Below are 27,479 nucleotides of genomic sequence, written 5' to 3'. Positions count from 1 at the left end.
GTGCATTCAAGATGTCTCCCAACTTGTTTCATTGCCCTAAGCTCTGGTGTATGCTAAGGAGCCAACTGGGCTCTATCAAGTGGGAGAGGGAGCTCAGGAGCGATCTTGTCAAGAGCCCAGGTCACCTGGGTATTCCACAGATCACTCAAGACTTCAACAGGAGTGCTAGTCATATTAGCAGGAAAATTTCCCAAAGCCATCTGGAAACCAATTGGATTCATCAGCCTTCAGGAATGGACCATCCTAATAGGACCCCCACCTCTGCAGAGGGAAAACACAGCTGAAAGTCAACATCTCAACAGGAGGTGATCCAGCCATGACAAGGAACTGATGTTAATATCCCCCACTCTCAGATCACCATCTTCTTGCCTGGTCGAGAAAACCAGCTCCACAGTATGGCTGTCACATGCGTTGGGCTAGTGACATGTTGCGACAGCCCCATGGTTGTCATGGTGGCCATGAAGTCCTGAGCCGCCCCAGAGCTAATAGCCTCAGCGTGGATGTAGAAGTCCCTCAAAAACAGCAGTCTGGGAGTCTTCAACACTACCTCTGACACCATTTCTGTCAGCTCAAGCAGGGAGACTGCTGGGCAGCAAGGCAGGTGGTACACCAGCAGAATCTCTATTGCTGATTACCAGGTTCAGACACTCTAGATTCCTACTCAAGCGGACAAGAAACCTGTAGAGAGAGATCCTCATCTACAATGAAACCGTGAATGAGGGAGATCTTGCTTGAAACCAACTGTTCAATAGCAGAGGGCTGGATAATAGGACAAGTGCAATTCCTCTGGCTAGGAGAGGGGTTAGTACAGGGCACAACCATCAATTGTCTGTGTCATGTACCTCTTATCTGGTGAGCCCCTCCTCTCACACCATACCCCCCATTCCCCTGGACCACTACAACAGAGGTCCCCAGGGCTCTACCCAACTGCTTCCCTCACAGGCACATGTCAACCTCCTAGAGCCTCCCTCCAGCTAGAGTCTATAAAACACCTGGCTCTTTATCCACGAGGGCAGGGTGATTGATCTCTCTCTCTTCTGTTAGTGATGGAAAAAGTCGTGCCTGTAACATTCCTCCATGTAAGGAAAGGAGGGGAGAGGAGAGCTATGTAGCAGTGAGCAGAGCAGGGCTGGCTGTGTAGATGGACAAATTTACCTGCAAATGCTGCACTCGGGTGTCTTGCAGAGCTTCCAGCTAGAGTCTGTAAAATGCTAGACATTTTATCCATGAAGGGCAGGGCAGCTGGTCTCTCTCTCTCTCTCTCATCTGCTGGTGATGGAAAAAGTGGTGCCTCAAACTTTCCTCCAAGTTAGGAAAGGAGGAAAGAGGAGAGCAAAAGTGAGCAGGACAGGTAGAGCAGTAGTAGGTACTAGGGTGAGGCACCACCGCTCACCTGACCTCCAGTTGCCTGTGCTACTGCTGCATACTGGGACAGAGATGGGGAGAGGCAATGAAGTTGATGTGGCACAAACGCATCAGCAGGAGCACCAGATTGCTCCACCACTACATCTCTACCGCACCCTCGCTCCTACCCCTTCCAGTATACAGCAGCAACGTGGGCATCCAGAGGTCAGGCGAGCACTGCTGTCCCACCCCCACCATCTGCTACTGAGGTACAAAGTGCTTACCTTCACCACACGACAAAGAGTCTCCATACATTAGGATGTCAGAGAAATGGCTTTTTAGATTATAGAACGTTATTTCTGTTGCTCACCTGCAAGCAGCAAGGACATGGGGGATCCATTCTATGTGTACAGAGCACAAAACAACTGAGCAGATCCACTGCTCACATTTTGAATGTAGAAACCTCCATGTCATCCCACTCTGCATGTGCAATGAATAAATCCTATGTGTACTGGCATAGCAGAAATAGGCTCAAATGTGAAGATGGTCCTCTTAAAGCAGCTTAATGAAGGGGCTAGTATGTGTCCATATCAACATAATGTGCATGGTACCAGCGGTACACAGAGTAGAGATACTTGCACATAAAAGGCACTATGTCCAATGAAGGTTTTTTTAAAAAATTAACTCTTCTGTGATTCTCATCTTATTTTCTTTCTAACATTTTTAATTAAAATATTGTATAGAGCTGTAAAGAGCTGCAAAACATCTACCAACAAAATTATCTAATTTGTCAATTAATGATTAAAGCCAGACTCTGCTCTTAAGGCTTTCATTTCATGTCATAAAATAATTATAGATATTTCTAGCCTTTATTCCAAACAAAAAATATGATGGTCTCCAAAACTGACAAGAAGTTGCAAATTAATTCATAAAACAAAGCATGGCAGATGAAACATTTTGCAAGGATTAATTAGGCTATAATTATATTCTTGGAAATGGAGATATTCTGTGCCAAAAAAATGCATCAACACTCCTCCCAATAGTGGTCATTAAATCCTTACCTGTGGAACAAATAACTTTTTCTTTTAACCACTTCATTGCGATGAAGGCATCTTCATCATCAGAAATAGCAAAAAGATTGGAAGGAACTATGCCCGTATATCTTTGGTTAGAGTTTTCTGAGACCTCTCTGTTGGTGAACAATTTTTTGATATCTGCACCAGTAGGACATGCGACCTGTATGAATGGACAGTGCTACACATGAATATAAATTGCTACGCTATTGTTTAATTAAATCAGTTTTCTCGTGGATATCACAGTTTAAAAATTGTTTTAAAAATTGTTTTAAAAATTACATTACACCTTTCTATGAAAATACATCAATTAGCAAAAAGTAACTCCAGCAGCCTATCCACAGAAGAGCAAAGTGTCACCAAAAGTGTGGGGAAAAATACAATTATTTTTACTTGGCTCTGAGAGATTTGCAATATGGGTGGGAGTTCGTAAGTCTAGATGACACCATAGATGTCATTGCTGTGACTACCTACTTTACCTCAAAAGTGGGGAAAGGGGCCTCCATCTTAACATATGGGCAGGAACATAGGGAAGCAGGCCCTTAAAACCTTATTGCCAGGCTAATTAGGGCTTTAAAAGTCAAAACTGGCACTTTGAATTGTGTTGGGAAATAAATGACTGCACTGGCAACCATTTTTAAGATATAGTGAGATGCAGTTAAACTTATGGGCCCAAGATACTAATCTGGCAGCAGCTTCATTCTGTAGTAATTGAAGCTCCTGAACAGTTTTCATAGGAACCCCATATATGACGTGGTAATCTAACTTGGACATTACTAAAAGAACAGATGGAAATCAGTTGGTTTGCTGTTGAAGGGTTACAACTGGAGAACCAGCTGAAGTTGATAAACAACACCTTGAGCCATGGGCATCACTTGGATATACATCTAATAGCACCTCCCAAGCTCCAAACCTGGTCTTTGGTTGAAGTTGCACATCCTCTGAAAGACTTTACCTCGTACAAACTGAATCTCCCTATTATCTGGATTAAGATTCAGTTTATGAGCTCCATCTATTAGTTGTTACATCCATAAAGGAAACAGTGTTTAATATTTGTATAGTACTGGTGCTGTGGTCTGAAGGAACATAAGGCCAGCTCCAGGTCAGGTCTGGTCAGTGCCTGGATGGGAAACTGCCTGGGAACCATATGTAAGCCGCCTTGGGTTTCATGAAAAAGAAAAGCGGGGTATAAATGTAATAAATAAATAATTAAATAATCTGATTGGGGACAAGGCTCCCACAATTGCAGAAGTTTCTATAATTGTGACATCAAACCGTTTAGAGGTTTTACTTGCAGTTAAGCTGTATTTTTAAATTTTGTCAAATAACTAAAACAAAACAAGGGTTGCTATCCTGAACTTTAAGAACATAAGAAGAGCTAAAGGTCCATCACTGTCCAGCTTCCTGTTCTCACAGTGACCAACCAGATGCCTATGGGAAGCAGGATGGAATAGGATGGAAGTTATGCCCAGCAACTACTATTCAGGGGCATACTGCCTTCAACAGTAGAGGTAGAACATAGTTGTCATGGCTAATAGCCATCAGCCCCTTATTCTTCATGAATTTGTCTAATCCTCTCTTTTTTGCCATTTTACTGCCCATTCATCTAGTCTGGTGAGATTCTCTTCAAGCTCCTCATAATTCCTTTTCATTTTAACTGCCTTGAACAATTTGGTATCATCAGTGACCTTGGCCACATCTCTGCTCACTCATACCACCAGATCATGAGCAAGTTAAAAAGTGCAGTCCCAATATCTATCCTTGTACTCCATTTTCTACATCCCTCCACTGGGAGAATTCCATTCATTTATACTTTCTGCTTCCTGTTCCTCAATCAATAACTAATTCATTAGAAGACATCTACTCTTATTCCATGACTGCTAAGCTTACTCAGGACTCTTTGGTGAGGTACTTTTCAAAACATTTTTGAACATTTAAGTACACAATGTCAACTGGATCACATCTATATATATGCTTATTAACACCCTCCAAGAAGTCTAAAAGATTAGTGAGACAGGACTTACCCCTACAGAAGCCATGCTGGTTCTGCTACAGCAAGACCTATTCTTCTAAATGCCTGGTAACTCTATCTTTAACAATGCTTTCCACCAGTTTTATTGGAACCGATGTTAAAGTAGTTAGCCTGCAATTTCCTAGATCCCTCTTTAAAAAATTGGTGTTACACTGACCACTTTCCAGTCTTCAGATATGGAGGCTGATCTTAGGGACAAGTTACATATTTAATTAGAGAAGATCAGCAATTTCACATTTGGAGTTCTTTAAGAATTCTTGGATGGATGCCATCTGGATGCGATGATTTGTCAGTTTTTTGTCAATAAAGCCTACAATTTTGTCAATTGTCACCAGTATTTGCCTCAGTTCCTCAGACTCCCTTCCTATGAAAGTTAGTTTAGGCATAGGGATCTACCCTACATCTTTCACTGTGTAGATGCAAAGAATTCATTCAGCTTCTCTGCAATCTCCTTTTCTTCCTTTAGCACATCTTTGATTTCCTTGCCATACAAAGGCCTAACTGCCTCTCTAGCTGTCTCCTGCTACTAATTTATTTAAAGATTTTGTTGTTGTTCATCTTTTATGTTTTTAGCAACGAGCTCCTCAGATTTTGCATCCTTTGTTGTTTGCTTAGATTTCTTTTGCCAAAGTTTACATTCCTTTTTGTTCTCCATATTTTGTGCTCCATATTCTCCATCCTCCATTTTCTGAAGGAAGTCTTCTTGCCTTTAATAGCTTCTTTGTCTCTACTCATTAATTACACTGGCATCCCCTTGGCCCTTGTGGTACCTTCTCTAATCTACGGTATACATTCCAGCTGAGCTTCTATTATTGTGGTGATGAACTACTTCCAAGGATTTTGGAGACCTCTTGACTTTGCCTTTCAACTTCCTTTTTACCAGTCACCTCATTTTTGGTAAGTTTCATCTTCTGAAGTCAAATTTATTTATTTATTTAATTATTTATTTTTCTTACATTTATATCCACCTTTCTTTCATCAAGGAACTCAAGGCAACATACATGTGGTTCCCATGTGGTATCCTATCCAGGAACTGACCAGACCCAGACCTGCTTAGCTTCAGCAAGGTGGTGGCCTTATTGCCTTCAGACCATGGACTGTTGGATTTTCATGGCAATTGTCTACTTATATATATGTTGAATTTGATAGCACTATGGTCACTCTTCCCAAACAGGACAACAACACTTACATTTCATACTAGCTCCTGGCTGTCATTTAAATTATGTCCAGGGTCACCACCTCTCTGGTTGGTCCCATGACCAACTGCTCTAGGGTTCTGTGTTGTGACTGGCACACGCATGTACCAAGTCTATATGAAGGTAATTAAAGTCACCCATAAGCATGAGCAAAAATCCACATTCACATAAAGAAGAGCTGTTGCTCTTTTACAGTTGTCATTAATTTCAACATGGCCTGTGCAGAACTGGATTGTGCCCTTTATGATTTCCACTAGCAGACATTCTTTGTGACTCATGCAGTCTGATTCTATGGATGTTTGCTCAGATATAAGTATCACTGAGTTCAGTAAGGCTTACACTTAAGTAGAAGTGTATGAGATTGCAGCCCCAGTACCTGAAATTCATCTTTTAGTTGTTTTTAAGCAAAATTCTGTATTAATTAAGTTTGGTACATTATACGATGGCAAATCTTGCAAATAATTCAGTCAAGAATACTCCTCCTTAGTGTTCTTTAATTTCTCCAGAGATATTATTTTTCATTCATTCATTATCCAAGCTCACCTGATACTGTTGGCCAGTGCAGAGAACGAGATGATCGTACGGCACTTTTCTCCCATTGGAAACGACTACATGCTTTGCGGATCTGTCTATGCCAGTCATTTTTCCAACCACAACATTAATCCATGAACCAAGTGACATCAGTGCATAGTCATTCTCATTAAAACAGTGGCTGTGAAAAAAATAAGAATTGACATTTTAATAGCGGACTTCAAACATCAGTTAGACACTTGGTGAGCTGGTTAAAATCTCAGAATGCTCAAGTCCTCTATTTTACAACAAGTTTACTGAAGTCCACAATAAGAGATTATTCAAAATAAAAAACTAGAAATAAACAAGTAAATTGATTACTCCTTCTTCAAGGTCACATTGCAAAATAATAGTAATAATAACAACAATAACAACAGCAGTAATAATAATAGTTGGTGGTATTCAACTAAATCCTTGTGCTAGATTAGCACTAGGGCAATGGGATTTCCCCCCCTCTTCTTCCCCGTGTGCACCTTGCACCATCCCCAAATCTGCTCTGGAGGGTTGGGGAACCTCTAGAGCAGATTTAGGGGGCACGCAGCAGGAGGAGAGAGGGAGAACGCTTTGTTGCTCAAGGAGAAATCCTTGCACTAACAGATTCACCAAAGTGCAATTTTGAATGCAACCTAATAATAATACACAAGATATTAAAGTACACTTGAAGACTGGTTCACACGTTTCTTCAGATATTATCAATGTTTAGGACAGTTCACCCACAAAATGTGAAGTGAAAAAGAGAAGCTCATTCAGATTGTGTCTGTTTTAGACTGTAAACCCTTTTAGGGTTTAGACAGGGACAACACAGCTGTTCTTTATCAACTGTCATGTATACAGATGGTGTTAATTGTAAGCACAGCATGGATATAAGCGGATCTTAAAAACATGTTTTATTATGCGGAACAGTCAGTATCAGGTGTGAACCATAGATAACTGCTGTAAGCATGCAGAACATATGTACCGGAAATCCATGGCCAAATGGGGTTCCCTATCCTATCAACCAAGTGTCTCTGCTTCCCTTTGCGCAGCATTTTCCATGGAAAACATTTTAGAATTTTTTAAGACTAAAAAGGTATTAGCTATTCTAGATAAGTGTAGCATCCTGTCGGGCATCCTGTCGGGCATCTACCTGCAGGGGCAACATTTGAATATGGCACACATGAATAAAATGCAATGCATGTAGTCCTGAACACTACAGTCAACAGAGCTGATACAATCCAGGAATCAAATGTGTTGTCTGAGCTTATGCATGTGTATATCCTATTGAAACCAGAGCTTGGAAAAGTTACTTTTTTGAACTACAACGCCCATCAGCCCAATCCAGTGGCCATGCTGGCTGGGGCTGATGGGAGTTGTAGTTCAAAAAAGTAACTTTTCCAAGCTCTGATTGAAACATTATGCCCACATACAGACATCTAGTAGTCTTGGAGTGGGACAGATGTGTTGAGTAGCAGGGAGGAAAAAGCACACTCTTGCTTCTCCACCACATGTCAGAGAGATAAGGGACAGTATTGTCTGACCTAGGCCCATATCTACTTTAGTTCCACTGTTTATTTATAATGCATTAACAAACCACTGGTTGGTGTATTATTTATTTATTTAGGGAGCAAATATACTGCCCTTCATCAGAAAAGATCCTAGGGTGATTAACAAAAAAGTTACAATATAATGAGCATAACAACGAATGGCAGGCAGAAACTCTTAACATTCTTAAAAGGACTGCAACAATAAACAGAGGGCTTCCTGGCACCCAGAAGAAGATAGAACAGGTGCCAGAGGGCCTTTCCTGGAAAGGGAGTCCTACAAATGGGGCACTACAGATGACCTTAACACCCGAGAAGCTTGGTATGGGAGCAGGGGATCCTTTAGCAATTTAGGGCCTTAAAGCTTAGCAGCAGCATCTTAAATTGGGCTTAGTAACAAACTCGGTGCCAGGGAAGTTCTTTTTTAAAAAAGCAAGCCATTGCAGCTAAAAATCTCACAGCTGCATTCTGTAGTTGCCATTTCCAAGCCATCTTCAAGGGCAATCTCATATACAACACACTGCAATAGCTTAATCAAGATTATGGATAGTTGTAGGTGGGTTATCCATGTCTAGGAGATCCCTGGTGTACCAGCCTCAGCTGGTAAAAGGCACTCTACATCATTATGGATAGGTGGGCCTCCAGTGACAGAGCTGTATCAAGGTACATTCGCAAAGTACAAACCTGACCTGTCATGAGTGCAACCCCATCCAAAACAGGCTAATCACCCTCCCCCAGGATCCAGGTACAACCCACCCACAGGATCTCCATCTTGTTGGAGCTCAGCTTAAGTTTATTGGCTCTCTGTGACTGAATCTTATGTAAGAGGGAGGGCCAAAAATCCTTACATTAATCTAGGCTGAAAATTATTCCAGTTCATCTAGAAATAAGAATTTCAACAGGTTATTATATTTTTCAGGAACCATTTGTGTATACTCATTGCAACATTATCTGGCTTGGGTTTAGTCTTGCTTGGGCAGGAATAGAAGACAGTCCCAAACTGGAGACTTTTCTTGCCTGTGTTACTTACCCCCTTCTTCTTATGAATGTGGGAGGTCCAGAAGACCAAACATTATACCACCCACACTGACTCTCAGAGGTTTGCATGAAGAAAGCACTTCCACCTCACAACATAAAACCAGGAAGAGAAGTAGCTCATCAGGTTGCTTCCTTCCTGCTACATCATTTATTTATTTCCTACCTTTCTGAAGGCAGCTTACATTGTGAAATTTCATACTTCATAATAAGATTCTTTTTAAAAGACATGTGATTTATGAAATCTCTTGGAAGATGAGGACAAAAAATGTCCACTCTCAAGGCCTTAGATGTTGTTGCTGCTGCTGCTTCCATGGTTGTTCCAGTTGTTGCTCTTTGATGGAACTAAGTGACCATTGCAGAGAACAGCCCCTTCTCTGGAAGTGGACTTTCCAGCAACCAAGGCCAGGTAGCACTGGATGTTTTGGTAACTGTGCAACATCTCTTCACCCAGACAGCTGGATAGTCTAGCTTCTAAGGCCTGGTGACTGGACAGCTTCCATCATCCCTTTCCTCCCTAATTTATTTATTTATTTATTTATTGGATTTATTAGTCGCCCATCTGGGAGGATATCCAACCACTCTGGGCGATGTACAATCAGAAGTATAAAATTACAATGAACAATAGACATAAAGAGATTAATACATTAAAATCACCACCAATAACTGCTTCATCAGCATCATTCATCAGGCTTCTCCGCCACTAGAAAGAGCCAGAAATTGCAGCCTGACCAGTTGCCTGGGTGGGGAGATCCTGTTCCAGAACCAAAATACTTAAAATATGAGCCACTACCAAACTCTGAAAACTGACTCTAAGAACAATAATTAATACCTTCTTCCATTTTTATTTTTTAAGCCCACAGAGGTGCTATTCAAAGGCAATTATTATCATGATCATGAATTTGCACTAAGAGGGCAATAATGGAAATGTTTTTGTAGAAATGACTCTAGAATACACTAAAAGCATTGTAAAAGGCATCCCCAACATTTTTAGAAAACAAATCAGTGATCTGGCAAGGACAGATGACATGGACTACTGGAAAGTGGGGGCCATGCATACATGTATAAGAAGCTAAACATCACAAACTTTACCTGGCACCCAACTACACAAACCAGCCATATAACATCAGAGATATATTTTCAAATTGTTCTTTTGAAAGAATGTTTAAATTGTAATAGTTCCTATGTCATTTTAAATGTTGCCAAATTTTTAAGCATTGTTATTGACACTAGGGCTAAAATGCTTGCTGATTAGCAGTTTATACAGCAACTGGTTTTAATGTTTGTTCAATTGTTTGTAATGGTGGCTGGATCAATAAACATATTTGATACTCGGTATTTCCCAATTTGAAAAGAATGTTTACATTTCAGTCTGTCTTACATTACTGAAAATGATTTAAAACAAACCTGTTAACTAAAAATCGCTTATGAAGACTGTTTGATGCTTCTTTCCCTGGAAGTCCATGAGTTGAAATCAAGGTAAGGTTGTTAAATTTCAGGTGTGGACTAAAGGAGAAAAAAAGGAGGGGGACCACTAAAGTGTTAAACACAAAATCAGAATTGCTGAGGCAATATTGCTGAGACTTAGCTTAGGTTCATATTTAGCACTCGTAAACAACTGACTTTCCCACCAATATATGAGTTCCTCTTGGTTGTCCAGCATGTCGTATGCAATCTAAAAGCCTATGCTCATTAGTCACCAAGTTGCCTTTCACAAACTATTTCAATGCTTAATTAAGATATTGACATATATTTACAAAACCAACTGCTAAGTGAATTCCTAATCCCAATGTGGAAATCCGATTATTGGATAAAGTCAGACATAAATGAAGAGTTCCCTGTGACCTGAAAATAATCTGCTTCACCTTCACTGAAGAGTATCAAATCTTTACCTGCTACTGTCTTCTTCCTAGCCCTCACAGGGCTGATTTGAATATAATGCTAAACTATGGTTTAGCATTAGATGAAAGAGCCTTGGGCTCATGTGTTTCCCATTTCCTCCTATTCCTTTGGCATGCCCCTGGAGAGGAAATTAGTAGCATCCACTTTATTTTTTAAATTAACCAGAGTTCCCCATTACATCTGACCTCAGGGGAACTCTATATAGTTTAAACTATGGTTTGTAATTTCATAACCCTAGCTTGTTAATAAACCATTGTTTAAACAAATGCAAGCTCAGTTTGGAAGTAATGAGGAGCTCTGGTTGGTGTAAAAATGGAAGCTTCCAGTCTCCTGGCAGCTGTACTAGAGGAGCAGATTGGAGGGGGAAGCATGCAAACTTGAGCCCCAAAAAGCCGACAAAGTCACAATTCTCAGGGTGAGATTAAAAAAGGAAACACTAGAAAGCTGCAGTTTCTGCCACAGAAAATGATTCCAAGGGAAAATCAGCCTGTACAGCTAGAGGGAATGCTAGAGAGTGCAGTTTGCTTATTACAGTACAATGACAGATCAGATGATTATAGAGCTCACAACACTTGCAACAAGACCACAGAAAATAAATCTAACCACAAATTAGAGTTTTGGGCTGCTCAAGCATATTACATCTTGCAGTACTGGAAGAAGTCATGGACCAAGACCACACTTGGTGTAGTAGGCAGCATGACCATTGTGGATAATCCATAACTCAAAAGCAACTTGCTTCTCTCTGTAGGCCATTTAGCTTCCTTGAAAAGTAAGCAAGTTCTGTATCCTACTGATGTAACAGAAGAGCTTCAAAAGGAAGGGCCTCAAAAGGAATACTGACAGTCAGCAAAGTAGAAATTAATAGGAATGCTTCCTGACCTGTCATTTATGAGAAACCTCTGCAACAGATTCCTTAGAAGCAGAATTAATTGATTCTATAATATTGTTTAGAGTTCCTTAGGAGATTGCTGCCTAAGTCAGTGCCGGCTCCAGGATTTTGCAATCCCTCAGGCAAGAGAGACTCTCTTAACCTGGAACAGGTGGGGCATGCAAAGCAGGAGTTCTCATGCTATTTCTGACCTTTTTGGGTGCTCTGTGCAAAATGAGAATGGCAATGGGCTCTTTGCTTGTCTTGGTGTCTGCTGGCAAATGCCTAACTTTGCCACCCCCTGGAAATGGTCCCGATATATGCTGGACCTTAGTATTGATAGAAGAAAGATTGGGCCCAAGCAAGTTTTCTGGAGGTCTGGCAGGCAATTCTCTGTAGGCAGGAGTAGCAAATCCTCTTCGTCAGATGCAGGAGCACCAAGTAGCTTCCCAGGAAATTTAGTCAATCAGTAAAAGATAAAGACTTGCACCATGATCAAGCCACTTATATACTCTATTTCTTTTTATTATATATTAGAACATACATTCATATCTGATTGCTTTTTTCTTTTTCAAAACCTTTGTTAGCCATGACAGTTTTGTTGATCTGTTGATATTTTTGTATTTTATTTTATTTAAAAGCATGAATTAAACTTCAGACGTTATTGATCTGGGTGTGCCTTGTGACTCAAAAGGGGTCAAGTGTAGAACAGTTACACATACAGAGATGTAACAGGCAGCATCCTCTGAAAGTGGTCAATTCTGCACTCTTCCTCTCTGTTGTGAACAATAGGATTGATATCATTCAATCACACACCATTTAAAGTAGCCAAGTAGTGGCTGATTGGAGGAGGCAAAGCCAGAGTGGTGAATCATGCAGATCCAAGGAACAGCCTCCTCTTTCAGTGAGCATTTTGGGTCACAAGAACTCTTACAATGCAACCTTGTGCATATTTGCTCAGACGTAAGTTTCACTGTGTTCAATTGGGTTTACTTCCAAGTTAGTGTGCATACTGAATTGCTTTTTTTCCTGTTGCGGCACTCAGTTCTTTCACTGCACAGAATTCAGGAATCACTGCTTTACATTCATGCAATTATTTTGACTGAGGACTCAGTTCGGTACAAACACAATAGTGATTCATACATCTTAGGTTTAGATTCCTCATCTATCTAAAAAACAAACAAAAGCAAATTTCTGGTTACTGCAAAAAGGGAGGAAAATGCTGAAAAATATATTGCATATCATTTAGCAGAATTGCTTACACTTTTAATGCACATTAAGAATGCTGAACATCATGTGCTATACAAGCATAGGGCACCCTTTGGTTAAAAAAAAGAGGCTTCAAGTTAAGAGCTCAGCCCAGTGAAGCATTAAACAAGTACACCTGCATTATTGAAGCAAATAATTCCAGCAGGGATTCATGTTGCTGTGGATACAAAAGGGGAAGAACGGCTCAAAGATACTTGTAAAGCAGGAGGGATTAGAGTATCTAGGGAAATAAGTAAAAGGTATTGGGTTTCATTGCCTGGTTTTAGAGGGCAGCTACAAAAGGAGACCTCAACATCCTTGGCTTAAAAAAAAGGGTCATGTTGCCAATTTATTGGAAATACAAGAAACTTAAAAAGATTACTGTTTTTGATGCTTTTCATTATTGGCAAATTAGTCAGCTCATCAGTACTTTTAATGATTCTAATGGATGCGGGAGGGGAAACACTTTTTTTTAGGTGAACTAGTTACAAAATGAACCTTTTTTCAAGCAGTATTCAAAATGTTTTCCAGTAAATGTCAGAAACTTTGTGAGCATTTACACTAACTTGTAATTCTTAACAATTAGGAGGCAAATATTCCAGTGCATGGTTTGAAGGCACATAATGCAGCCACTTTGTTGAAAATGAAACTGAGTAGGTCCTGGCCCATGCCTGGATGGGAGATTCACAGGAATCCTACACTGCTGTGAGTTCCACAGAAGAAAAGTAGGATATAAATGTAAACTAGTGGGAAATGTAGATCTCAACACCAAGTTTCTGTCTCCCATTGCCATGCCAGAGTCAGATGCGAAGTGGCATAGCTGGCATGGCATACATGGTGCATTTTTGCATATACGCAACCCTTTGGGCCTACGTACTGGTGTAGTTACCATGCACACTTTAATCCATAGATATTTAGGGTCCGTTTGCATATATGGAAGCACCCCCCGTCTCTCTCTCACACACATACATATATGAAGCTCTGAATAAAGCCAAAATTATTGCCTCCAACTGAAATGTTTGTGTGTGCTTAGATTCATATGCAGAATGAATAGTCTTCCCTTTCACTACAGTGGTGGGGCTGCCCTACACCTGCTGAGGGATGGATATGGGGAACTGTCCTCCAAATGAAATGAATGAGGGATAGGGTGGAGATATTTAAAGCCAATTCTTCCAAAATTTAATGATGAAATTACAGTTAATGTTTGGATGTATAACTATATCTGAGTGCTATTCCCTGTTAAATGATTGCTGCAAATAATATTTCAAGGCACTATTTTTCTCCACTGGATATATTTCACATTTGTCATGGACACCATCCATTGTAACAGTGATTTCACAACAAGGCAAGATAGAACATGCCCTATTTATCTCTGTCCAAACATTGATCTCCATTTGCTCTCAATGATGCAAGGAGACAATATCTGAATGATGCTACTCCAGTAACACTGAGCACACGGCAAACCACTGCATTGTTTTGCTTTGGTATAATTTCTCCTCAGTCTGAAAAAAAAAACAGTGAGGAAAAAGGGCACGTATTTCAGCCAATTCATGTGGCAAAAGGCAGATAGCATAAAACAATAACAATTACTAAAACATTCATTACATGTTAGCCCTGTGATCAGCAAGTAAGCACTAACTATTTAATTAGTCAACTAATTAGTGGCAGGCAACATGGAAGCTCCTGACATTCTCAGATAAATGTAAAGATAAAAAGCCTAATTAAACAGCAAGCATTATGCTAGCTATTGCCAAATAAGACAGCTGTGCAGGATATTGTGTAATATTGGGCTACCAGATAACAGGACTTGTAGCTATTCTGTCACAAGTAAGGCTTTAGTAGCATGCAATTTCTAAGCCATTTTTAGACAGCTAAACAGGCACAAAGGAAGGAAAAGGAAGGAATCATTCATTCTAAACAGAAAACCAGTGTTTTTGAATGAAATATATTAGCAAGGAAAATGCTACCCACTGTGAATGGCACCTGAACATTTAAATGACCATCCTGCCCTGCAATAAACGTAGATATTTATTTTGAGGGACCCAAGTTTTTCTCAATCACCACTTCCATGGTTAATGGGGGGAAAGCTGGCACAATCTACAGTGCAGTGTAGCCTTGAAACTGCAATCCCTGGTTCTTCAGAGCTGCAGAGATTGTATCAGTAAATGGAACATTGTTTGCAAGGTATAAGGTTCCTCATTGCCCTGCTTCCATACATGGAGTTGCATGAAAGAAAAAAGAAAAAGAAAACATTGTCTATAAGATAAGATCCATTAAGACAACACCTTGCTACTAAAAACTCTTCATGCTCTCTTTATGGAAGAAAAAGAAGCAACAGTGAAAAGGTGGCATTTTCTATCTCAGTGGGACATGCACATTTTAAAGGAATGGTCCTTTTAGCCTGTTTCCATGCTCAGGTTGTAAGGCAAGATGCTGCTCTAGCTTGCACAATTTTCTGCTACAAATGGTTTTGACAAGAACAGCAACAACTAACGTTAATACCACAATAAAAATAAAAAGTAGAATTATATCTTTCAAGCATTTAAGAATAATTTCTATTTTCAAACTGTTCAAAAACCCATAATTGGCATTCTTGAAAGTGAATATTTGTCTGCTTCAGTACTAACTGCTGATGCAAAGTAATTATGCAGTAAAAATAATGAGAAAATGACTTCCTTTTTAAAGACTGAAAGCTTTAAAATTGGTTGTCTATTTTCAGCACATGTCTCTTCTGCATGAAAATAAAAAACACTTGAGTAGCCTTATAGCAACATCAAGTGTTAATATTTAAGTCATAGGAGTGCACATACACTCAGGAATTAATTGTAAAACTGCAGCATCGTGAGGATTTATAAATGTGACTGCTCAGGGTAAAGATGTGGTTATACATAGCATGATTTATAGGTGCATCTTAAAATATCCAGAGTATCTCAGAATCCCCCAATATGACCGTGTCTGAGAACTCTTCTTCAGGTTTCACTGTAATCTGACTGATGGGTACCCAGAAGAGGGACTTCTTGGTTATTGTAACATTTAGGATGTGGAATTGCCTCCGGAGATACTGCCTGCTTTTTAGGTAAGTGGTAAAGATGGTTTTAGTTAAGTGAATCATTTTTAGAATCTTGATTTTAGTGTATATTTTCCTGCTTTAAAGTGCTCTATTTTGTTTGTTTGCCTGCTTTTTGGATGTTATGCTTTGTATTTTTTTTTTATGTAAGTTGCCTTAAGTTCATTTTGTTAAAAAGTGAGAAAATCTGTTGTTCTTGTTATGCATGCATTTGCAGAGGTGACAAGAACTCGAAATTAGATCATGACTAGAGCAAAATTGCTGTTGATAACAGTGAGTTGGATCCAAATGTACTTTTCATAGAATCATAGAGGTGGAAGAAGCCTATAAGGTTATCGAGTCCAACCCCCTGTTCAGTGCAGGAATCCAAATTAAAGCATACCTGACTGGTGGCTGCCTCTTGAATGCCTTCAGTGTTGGAAAGCCCACCACCTCCTTAGGTAATTGGTGCCATTGTCGTACTCTTCTAACAGTTAGGAAGTGTTTCCTGATGTTCAGTCAAAATCTGGCTTCCTGTAACTTGAGCCCATTATTCTGTGTCCTGCACTCTGGGACGATTGAGAAGAGATCCTGGCCTTCCTCTGTGTGGCAACCTTTCAAGTAGTTGAAGAGTGCTATCATATCTACCCTCAATCTTCTCTTCTCCAGGCTAAACATGCCCAGTTCTTTCAGTCTCGCCTTATAGGGCTTTGTTTCCAGTCCCTGATCATCCTTGTTGCCCTCCTCTGAACCTGTTCCAATTTGTCTGCATCCTTCTTAAAGTGTGGTGTCCAGAACGAACACAGTACTCAAGATAAGGCCTAACCAGTGCTGAATAGAGGGGAACCTTCACGCAAGTTGGAAACTATACTTCAGTTAATGCAGCCTAAAATAGCATTTGCCTTTTTTCGCAGCCACATTACACTGTTGGCTTATATTCAGCTTGTGATCAACAACAATCACAAGATCCTTCTTGCATGTAGTATTGCTGAGCCAAGTATCCCCCATCTTATAGCTGTGCATTTGGTTTCTTTTTCATAGGGTTGCCATAAGTCGTAATCGACTTGAAGGCACATAACAACAAAAAGAACTTTGCACTTATCCTTTTAAAATTTCATTCTGTTGTTTTCAGCCCAATGCTCCAGCCTATCAAGATCTCTTTGAATTTTGTTTCTGTCTTCCACAGTATTAGCTATCCCTCCCAATTTTGTATCATCTGCAAATCTGATAAGCATTCCCTGCACCTTCTCATCCAAGTCATTAATAAAAATGTTGAAGAGCACTGAGCCCAGAACTGAGCCTTGCACTACCCCACTTGTTACCTCCCCCCAGTTTGAGAAGGAACCATTGATAAGCATTCTTTGAGTATGATTCTGGAGCCAACTGTGGATCCACCTGATAGTTGTTCCATCCAGCCCACATTTAGTTAGCTTGCTAATCAGAATATCATGGGGCACTTTGTCAAAAGCTTTGCTGAAGGTGAGATATATTATGACCACAACATTCCCACAGTCTACGAGGGAGGTTACCTGATCAAAGAATGAGATAAGATTAGTCTGGCAGGATATGTTCTTGATAAACCCATGTTGGCTTCTAGTAATCACTGCATTGTTTTCAAGGTGCTTACAGACTGACCGCTTCATAATCTGCTCCAGAATTTTCCCAGGGATTGATGTCAGGCTGACCGGTCTGTAGTTCTCAGGTCCCTCCTTTTTGCCCTTTTTGAAGATAGGGGCAACATTAGCCCTCCTCCAGTCATCTGGCACTTCACCCATCCTTCATGATTTTGCAAAGATAATAGACAGTGGTTCCGAGAGTTCTTCATCCAGTTCTTTCAGTACTCTAGAATGCAGTTCATCAGGCCCTGGAGATTTGAACTCATTCAAAGTGATTAGGTATTCCTTGACCATTTGTCTATCAATCTCAAGCTGCAATCCTGCCCCTTCAATTTCACATTTCCCAGGAGGGTTATAGACCCTCTTTTGGAAGAAGACTGACCCAAAGTAGGAACTGAGCCCTCCTGCCTTTTCTTTGTCATCTGCTATCATTTTGCCCTCCTCATTGGTTAGCTGTACTGCTATTTATTTTGGATGGACTCTTTTAGATGTGTCTACTATGGATGTACCTGAAGAAAGCTTTTTTGTTGCTTTTGGCATCTTTCGCTAGCCTCAGCTCATTCTCAGCTTTAGCCTTCCTGACACCATCCCTGCAATTCTGTGCTACCGGTCTATATTCTTCCTTCATGGTCTGGCCTTCCTTCCACTTCCTGTATGTGTCCTTTTTTGTTTTCAGGTCATTTCTAAGCTTTCTGTGAAACCACATTGGCTTCTTTTGCTGTCTTCCACCTTTTTTCCTTGATGGAATTATTTGCCATTGTGCCTTTAGAATTTCCTCTTTTAGACACTCCCACCCATCTTGGGTTCCTTTTCTCACTAGGGTCACTTGCCATGGAACCTTACTTACCATTGTTCTGGGTTTATTAAAATCGGCTTTCCTGAAGTCCAGGGTATGCATATGACTACTCTCAGCTTTTGCTTCCTTTAAAATTAAGAATTCAAATATAACATGGTCACTTTCCCCTCTGAGTTCCCTTAACAGCCACTTCATTCACCAAGTCATCTCTATTGGTTAGAATCAAGTCCAGGATAGCTGATCCTCTAGTTCCTTCCTCCACTTTCTGTCAGAGAAAGTTATATCCAGCACAAGCCAGGAATTTCTTGGAGGGGCCGTGTTTGGCAGAATTTGTCTCCCAACAGATATCGGGGTAATTGAAGTCCCCCATTACTACTACATCATGCCCCCTCGAAACATTGGTGATTTGCTTTGCAAAAGTTTCATCCATGTCTTCTCCTTGATTGGGTAGTCAGTAATAGACTCCAACTACTATGTTCATTTTTTTCCTTGCCGCATTAATTTTAATCCAGACACTCTCAGTAGAGCTACCAAGCTCATCCTCCTGCATTTCTGTGCAGGGATATATATTTTTAACACATAGCGTGACTCCGACTCCCTTTCTATTCCTCTGTTTGAACAAGTTATATCCTTCAATTGCTGTATTCCAGTCATGGGAGTCATCCCACCAAGTTTCAGTTATACCTATCAAGTGTTTTCCAGGAGGATCCCTCCGCCTGTGCAGCTCTGAGACGGGCTCCCGTCTTGGATGAAACTTTTTCAGCCTTAAATCCAGTCAGAAGGGTCTTTTTTGACTGGGGATAATTTCTTCCGGATAAGGAAGAAACGTGAGATTTCCCACACAGCTTTGTTGTGGTTGTGGGAGACTGGAATTCGTCAGAATCGTCTGTGAAAGAAGGTCTTCCAGCAGCTCGGACAGAGCGAGGATTTATAGCCAGCTCAGCTGAATAAGTGACCCATTTTTTTTCCTTTTTAAAAAAAACGGACTAACAGGCAAGCATCCTCCTGTCTATGCTTATCACTTTCTTATTTATACAGCTAAAGAGATTTGTCAAAGGATCAGCAATTAAGAAAACCTGGGTGAGCCAAAACTTTCCTTCTTTTTTACTCACGGAACTAAGGGGGAGGAAAATAAAAATAGCCTATCTTTTTCCTATTGCAAAAAGCTGACATGGAAAATGGCATTGTAAAGATTACAACGGATGAGGGGTTTCTGATTGGAAGAGAAAAGAAAAATCTTTTTGATTTATAAGACTTTTGTGTAATATATGTCTGGGACTATTTTTTCTGATCTTCTTTTTCTTTTTTTCCTTTTTTTGACGAATCTGCTCATTCTCGTTGCTACTAGTCATTAGGACGCTGTGAACTAAAGCTGTTTTTGCACTTCTGGGCATATAAGAGATAAGGGCTGTCTAGAGTGTGACGCCAGTTGGTTTGAAAGATTAACTCCTTTATAACTGGATAAAGAAATAAACAGCTCTTTGCTTGGGACATTGAAAATTGAAGGAGTTTAGTTCCTTTGGCTTTAAGAATGACAATTAAGAAGATCATGGATGCACAAGAAGGGACTTTATCTTTAGACATGTTTCAGAAAATAATGAATGGGATTAAGTCAATAAAACAAGAATTGAGAAATAATAGACAAGCGTGGAGAATTGAATTTGATGAAATGAGACAGGAGCTGAAAGAAATTCAGGATTCTATGAGAAAGGAGAATAAAGATAGATCTGGAAAACCAAAAAAAGATGAAAGAGAAATTAAAGGCAAGGTTCAAACTATGGAGATTGGATTAAATATGGACATGGAAAAAGATTTGGATTTCCTGGTTGTGATGGATCCTGGAGACAAATATTATGGTTTGGAAATCAGCGCTGTCCCTGAAGGAATTGAAGAGATGGGAGATAAAGATATTATCGGTTCAAAAAAATTCCTGGACTGGAAGGATTTGATGGAACTTGAAATGGAGAAAGTTAACAGAATTAATCCCTGTTTTGTGTTAATGGAAAAATCTTCAAGAGATGTGCTAGTGTATCATGTAAAAAAGAGGAACAGAGATGCGGCTTTGCAACAATACTTCAGTGATACGTTCGGAATTGATGGCAAGAAAATATCTGTGATAAAGGAAATTCCTATCAGACTTTTATTATATGACTATGACAGCAAGATTATTGGGTGCGTAAAGATGGAAGATGGAACCAATATGGATAATGGAAGAAGAGCGATTTGAAATTACTGGACTTAGTAGACTTGATGAGTTGGATTAATTGACATGTTTATTTAGAAAAAAAATTGATGGACATATATCTCAAAGATTGGAAACCTCTCTTTGACTTTTTGTGGAAGAATGAAATGATATGATGTTAATGAGATTTGAAACCAATTAAGATAACCGCTGGAGGAAGGTGATTTTATAATCTATTAAGAGACAGGCTTGTTATATATTATAGATTTATAGCTGAACTACGACAAATCGGAAGTCAATATTTTTATTTTTATTTTTTTATTGTATTAGTTATTGATTTGTGTGTTTTTTTCTTTTTGTATTGTTTTGGTTTTGAAAATCTGAATAAAAATTAATTGAAAAAAAAAGTCTTTTCCTGTGTGGATAGTGCCTTCTGGTCACAGAAGGGCCATTAGTGGAGAACAGTGTGAAACTAAATCCAAAGATATTCTTTCACTTGCGCAAGAGCTTGTGGAGGCATGAGAACTGCTCAGTGGCGTACCAAGGGCGGTGTGGTGGGGGTGGTCCACCCCGGGTGCAGGCAATAAGGGGGTGCACTGCCCAATGGGGTGGGTGTCACAGTGCATGAGAATAGGAGAGGTTGATAGGTAGGCGTGCGTGCGCAGGGCGCTCCTGGGCTCTGCAGGCGGGCTGACTGGCTAGCGCTGGGCATGAGCAGCATGGTGTGGGCCTGCTGAGGCAGGTTAGCTCTGCTGGCGGCTTTTCGAGAGGGTCCACATACGCATGCGCATGTGTGGATTTGACGGGAGCGCATGTGAGGGAAGGGAGCGGAGGGGCTCCGGGAGCTGCCGGTGTGTGTGTGTGCACAGAGAAAGAGAGAAAGAAAGAAAGACGGTGGCGAAGCCCGGTGCTAGCAGCTGGGTGGTGGGTCGTAGAGAGGCAGCATGTGGGTGGCGGCGCCCCAGCCACGTGTGGTGAGTAGTTTTTTGGCATCTCCCGACTGCTGGCCACCCGCCTCCAGTTGAGTGGCATTGGCAAAGGCTTGCCTGCTCCCTCTACTAAAATTAAAATACCTCCCCTGGTTGCCCACCGAAGCCTAGGCTTCCTTTGAGGTGAGTTACTTTGAACATCTTTGAGGTCTTGTCATGAGTGCAGGCTGAAAATGTGTACTACATTTTCTGAGAGTCAGCATTCAAATGCTGGAGTGCTGAGGAGCTGCAGTGTGGGCTTCTTCTGTCTGTTCTGGAGCAAAAGTAAAAATAAGAGTCAGCAATAGGAAAAGCTATGATAAAAGACAGAGGGAGTGCTATTCTACGAACTGTTGCAGAGATCTCCATCTGCTAAAACAACCTTGCTAAATTTTATCCATGCGCTTGGCAGAGAGCAATTCTTCTATCTGTGAGAGGTCAAGCAGATACAGCTTTATTTATCACAATGGCTTTGTTGCAGGAACTGAACAAGTGGCTTTTGTGCCTCATGTATCCTAAAACATTGCTTTAAAACAGTAGAAAGTTTGTGTGTAGTCCACAAGCAAGTCCACATGCTTAAAACCTGCTATCTTAAGACCGTTGCAAACTCTGCAACAACCACAGTGACAATTAAGTGCAATTATTGGATGCTACATTTTCCCAAATTAAGTAATTGCTCAAGAACTTCAACAGGATACATTATGAAGATGCAAAATGCTGTTCTAGGTAATACTGCTAACACAGGCATTGCTATTGGCAGAAATTGGAAATGGCTTTGAAAGACAATTATTTGATCAGTTGACTGACCACAAGCTTTAAGAATGTTCACAAATGCTGAAACATTAGAATGGGCAGATGACATAACTAGCAGAAATGCTGCCAGCCATTAATTTCTGATCACATAGCACAAATAACACAGAGCAAATGTGATAATGAAGGGAAACAATTTGGGTATTTCTGCATGGAATTCAGGTTTTCTAAGTATGTGGGAATTCTGGCAGGAAAGCTATATCATAATATATTTTCCCCACTGTTTAATCAGATAGGTATTGTGGATTGTTTCCCAAGGCCTCTGTTTGTGCATAATGTAGTTATTCACATTTTTGTTGTATGTTACTTTCATAAATATTAAACGTTGCTTAAGAATGAAAGACAAGCAACACATGTAGAATTCACGCCATTTTGAACTATGGGCAGTAGTGTGTTTTAAGCACCAATGGTTACAGAATAATCCAATGGCATAGGTATGGCAGTCTATTGTGCAAAAGCAACAAAGGACATTTTTTTTCCTGATGATCAGCTCAAATCTGGGTTCCTGTAACTTGAGCACATTATTCCATGTCCTGCACTCTGGGATGCTCAAGAAGAGATCCTGGCCCTCCTCTGGGTGACAACCTTTCAAGGACTTGAAGAGTGCTCTCATATCTCCCCTCAGTCTTCTCTCTTCAAAGCTAAACATGCCCAGTTCTTTCAGTCTCTCCACATAGGGCTTTGTTTCCATTCCCCTAACCATCCTTGTCTATCCTCTGAACCTGTTCATTTGTCTGCATCCTTCTTGAAGTAGGTGTCCAGAACTGAACGCAATATACTCCTGATGAGGCCTAGCCAGTGCTGAATTGAGGGAACTAGTACTTCACGCTGTTTGGAAGCTATACTTCTGTTAATGCAGCCTAAAATAGCATTTGCCTTTTTTGTAGCTACATTATTATTATTATTATTATTATTATTAGCGCATTACACAGTTGACTCATGTTCAGCTTGTGATCAACAACAATTCCAAGATTCTTCTTGCACATAGTATTGCTGAGCCAAGTATCTTCCATCTTATAACTATGCATTTGGTTTCTTTTTCCTAGGTGTAAAACTTTGCACATATCCCTGTTAAATTTCATTCTGTTTTCAGCCCAATAATTCCAGCCTATCAAGATCCCTTTGAATTTTGCTTCTGTCTGCCAGGGTACTAGCTATCCTTTCCAATTTTGCATCATCTGCAGATTTGATAAGTGTTGCCTGCACCTCCTCATCCAAGTCATTAATAAAAATGTTGAAGAGCACTGGGCTCTTTTGTTGTATAGAGGAGGGGGGTGTTAAAAATGTTATATAACCTCCTTATTTTAGCACTGTGCAAACTCTTCCTCTACTGCATGTGCAAATATATGCAGAATGGGCCTAGTGGTCGTCTTTATACATATTTTTTGGATCCAATAAGCTGTCATATATATGATTGCCAATTCATATGAAAGATGCTGAATCAAAACAGTCACACAGAGAAAAATGTGTCTTCTAGGGAATTTAATGTACAAGGATGCAGGGAAGCTAGTCTTCTACTCCTGACTGCCACAGCTCTCAGTCATGTTAGTACCAAAACAGGATATGGAACAAAAAGGAGATGCTCACTAGCTCAGGGATTTGATGCTAATGCTGCTGTTTTTGCAAAAGAGCTGTTGTGCCTTCTGTGCCAATCCTGCTAATGGACTAAGAGCAACTAGCATAGCTACAGGGGTGACCTTGTATACGTTACAACATTCCCTAGTCCTTCCCTGCAAAGTTCCTCTTTCATCCACTATGTATTCATGGATGGGGGGCAAGTCCTGCCCCTAATGTACCTGTCCTTGTTGCCCTGTATGTTCAGTCCCTGACCATCCCTATGTTGAATGGAGAAGGTCTGAAATGAGATTCTAATTGCCTTTGCTTGAACAAGAGTAGAGAAAGAGTAGAGGGAAAAAGCAGGGTCCCCAAATCATGTCAGGTGTTCTACTTGAATTCAAGGCAACATAAGTAGAAGCTCGCTGCAGACCTTTCCTACTCAACATGGGGATAGTTGGCAATTGACAGAGGGGATATGAGGGTGTTAGTGGTGGGGCTTGCATGTGTGCCCCTGCCCCCATCCACACTTTGACTGTTTGTGGGTTCAGGCAAATGCCTTTATATGTGAATATACGTATGGCCCTGACTACAAGCACAGCTTCTTGTAATAGGGCTCACAAAATAGTTAAATATTGGCAAGACATTAAGAGAAAGATAAACCATATAATAATCCAAAAATATTCCTAGCTCTTGACCTTCCTGAATGCTGTTGTACAGCTTAAACCACAAATTTACAGAGGATATGCACAGCTTAGTTTTTCCTTCCTTGATTTATTTTCAGAAGCAGCTTTTGTACTGATTTTATTCATAATTGGACAGCTCTGATTTGGTATTCTAATACTGTTTGGTATTTTTAGTAGATTTACACTGACCTTTAGCAAAAATACATATGAACATCTACACACATGGAAAACTATCTTTGGCAGCAGGTTGCAGTCTTTAAAATAACCTTTTAAAAAAGGTGAACAATGAAGGGGACAATGGGTTTAGGAAAGAGGGAATTTTTAAAAAAATCCCTCGAAGTACCAGCTGTGTGTGAATGTTTTTTGGCCTCATTCCAGGGCTTAGTGTGCATTTGGTGCTACAGTTGCACAAGAAGCTCCTGCTATGGGACTGTTCATAAAGTATATCATGTTATCAAAGGATATGGAAATGGGTAGCAAAATTATAACAATGGAGGGTTTGTATGTTGTTTGAAACAGGACTGGCAGACCTTTGGTCTTCCAGATATCATTCAGCTCCCATTGTGGCTGATGTGTGTTGGAATCCAAAAATAGCTGGAGAGCCAAAGATTTTCCACCCCTGGTTTAAATGAACCAAAGCGAGACAAGGGGAAAGCAGGGAGTTTAAAAGGCCTGACAGGGTCCACTGGCTTTACCTTAACTTCATTTTTCCTAGAGAACAGACCATCAGATGAGAACACATCCACTCAGTGTTCACAGGCAGGAAGTGTTAGATCTTGAGGAAGTAGCTGGCCTTGTGAGATCCCAGATCATTTCATGATGTTTGGCCAAAAGAATACTTCAACAGTGAGATAACAAACACACATAAAGACAAAAAAGACACACATAGCAATGCAAACCATATATATATATATTCAACAACACACTACTACTTCCTCAAAGGAAAACAATACCAGATACTTGAAAAATGCGATGAACTACTAAATAACAGATTAGCAACATATTGAGGTACTCAACAACATAAGATAGTCAACAACCCAGTTGGCACAGAACATCATATGGAGATAGAACAATAGCGCATCAGTGACATTGCATAGCCACCCATATGTACCACCAGGGAGGGTCCGGATGGTCTGTTCTCCAGGAGAAATTAAGTTCTGGTGAGGCCAATGGGCCCCTTCTCCCTGGAGAACAGCCCAACAGGTGGGACGTTCTCAAAGCATCTAGAAAAATAGGAAAGGAAGGCTGTCTAAGGTTTCACAATATACAAAAATGACTCAGGATTACATAACAACATGCTGTAACATATGTCTGCCAAAATCAGCTTCTGCAGAGGCATACACACCTATCTTATAATGTGATATAAATATATTTAGAGATGACCAGAGAGCTGCCCTGCAGATATCCAACAAGGGAGCATTCACAGAAAAAGCTGCCTTGATTGCTGCCATCCTGGTAGAGTAGGCACTAATTTGTGAAGGTACAGGGAGGCATAAAGACTCATAAGCCAAACTAATACATGCCTTAAGCCAACAAGCTAGTGCAGGGGAGGCCTTTTTTTCTCAGAGACCTTGGATGAAAACACACAAAAAGAGATTCAGTTTCTCTAAAGTCCTTAGTATGCTGAATATACACTTTCTAGGCTCAACATACATCCATGAGTACTACACCTTTTCCTGTGGATGAACTGGCTTAGAACAAAAGGTAGAATCAGTTTTTGTTGATGATGTTACAATTAATGATCTGTATGGTGGAAATTAGCAGTCCCAGGACCCTGGCCAACAACATTAGGTCCATGGATGTGCAAGATTGAAGGGCAGCCACTGCGGTGGTAATGGTTTGAATCCTCTCCAGGGACGAGAACACAGCCTGGTGGTGTGGATGAGCGCACTGAGTTGTTGAAGGCATTGCTTGGGAGACAGATGACTTTTCAAGGTGTTGATGAGCAACCCGTGGGACTACAACACTGACTGAATGTCCCTCCCCACTTTCTGGGTGGTCTCTGATCACACCAAGAAATTGTCCAAATAGGGATAGATATAGACACCCTGGAGACTCAGGTGAGCCACCAGGGTGACCATGATCTTCATGAAAATCCTTGGTGCAGAAAGAGACCAAAAAGAAGTGCCCGGTATTGAAAATGAAGAGCACCATAAGCAAACCTTAGATACTGTCTGTGATAAGGATGGATTGGAACATGGAGGTAAGCCTCCTTCAAATCTATCAAGATGAGAAAATCCTGAGGTTGTAGAGCTTCTTTAATGGAAAATAGAGACTCCATTCAACATTTCCTATATTTGACAAATTGTTTCAAGAATTTGAGGTCCAAGACTGGTCTTCCTTGGCGACCACAAAGAAAATGGAGTAAACTCCTAAGAATTGCTCTGCGGGAGGCACCTCCTCGATGGCCTGGATGTGAATTAGGCCTCTTGAATGATCAACCTCTTGTTGATTGAACTGGAAACCAGAGAAGGGACAAATCTGGTGGGAGGAATAAACAACCTGATCTGATATTCCAGTGCTACTGAGTCTTGCACCCACTGGTCAACAACCTTTTGACTCCATGCCGCTAAGAACCATTGAAAGCCCCCCTCACTGGCGGAAGAAGGTATTCATACTGCTGTTGATGCTGCTGTCAGCCTCATCTGGAAGATGCTTTGGAGGTATTGGAGAAGTTTTTGCCAGATTTGGACTGTTGTCTGCCTTGGAAGCATGGCTTGTTCCAATAGGAACAATTGCTGCCTCACCCTTGGTCCTTGCCTGTCCTGGCTGTTGGAATCAGACTCACACTAATGTATTTTTCTCCAGTCTGTTTAATGAAAATCTTCAGTTTACAGTGCTTCATGGATCATCTTACACGTCATACAAGATTCTACATCTCTACATAGCATAATTAGGCATGACTACTCAAAGCTAAGGTGTTGCTGTAGCAATTAGACACACACCCCTTACAACCCTTATGGAGGTTTGGGTGGGCTCCTTCTACTTGTGTGAGGAAGTTGTCACAGAATGGGATTGTGTGCTCCTCCTAGT

General features: G+C 40.6%; 1 protein-coding gene across 8 annotated transcripts in view; it reads right to left on the bottom strand.

The window, feature by feature from the left end:
• Nucleotides 1-27,479, bottom strand: part of CFAP61 (cilia and flagella associated protein 61) — a 194,728-nt gene that overhangs the window by 52,052 nt on the left and 115,197 nt on the right. For 5 of the 8 annotated variants that reach the window (XR_009758262.1, XM_061587847.1, XM_061587810.1 and 2 more), the window contains 4 exons: nucleotides 10,178-10,276; nucleotides 6,189-6,357; nucleotides 2,406-2,580; nucleotides 1,156-1,302 (listed from right to left, as the gene is read on the bottom strand). Coding sequence is in view for 7 of the 8 variants with exons in the window: in XM_061587847.1 (XP_061443831.1) it covers nucleotides 1,156-1,302; nucleotides 2,406-2,580; nucleotides 6,189-6,357; nucleotides 10,178-10,276 (590 nt within the window). In the remaining variant the exon portion in view is untranslated. The remainder of the gene's footprint in view (nucleotides 1-1,155; nucleotides 1,303-2,405; nucleotides 2,581-6,188; nucleotides 6,358-10,177; nucleotides 10,277-27,479) is intronic. The other 3 variants (XM_061587821.1, XM_061587831.1, XM_061587857.1) reach the window with 3 other exon arrangements.

This window comes from Rhineura floridana, chromosome 1 (genome assembly GCF_030035675.1).
Source record: "Rhineura floridana isolate rRhiFlo1 chromosome 1, rRhiFlo1.hap2, whole genome shotgun sequence".
NCBI lineage: Eukaryota > Metazoa > Chordata > Lepidosauria > Squamata > Rhineuridae > Rhineura > Rhineura floridana.
This window is presented reverse-complemented; position numbering and strand designations above follow the sequence as displayed.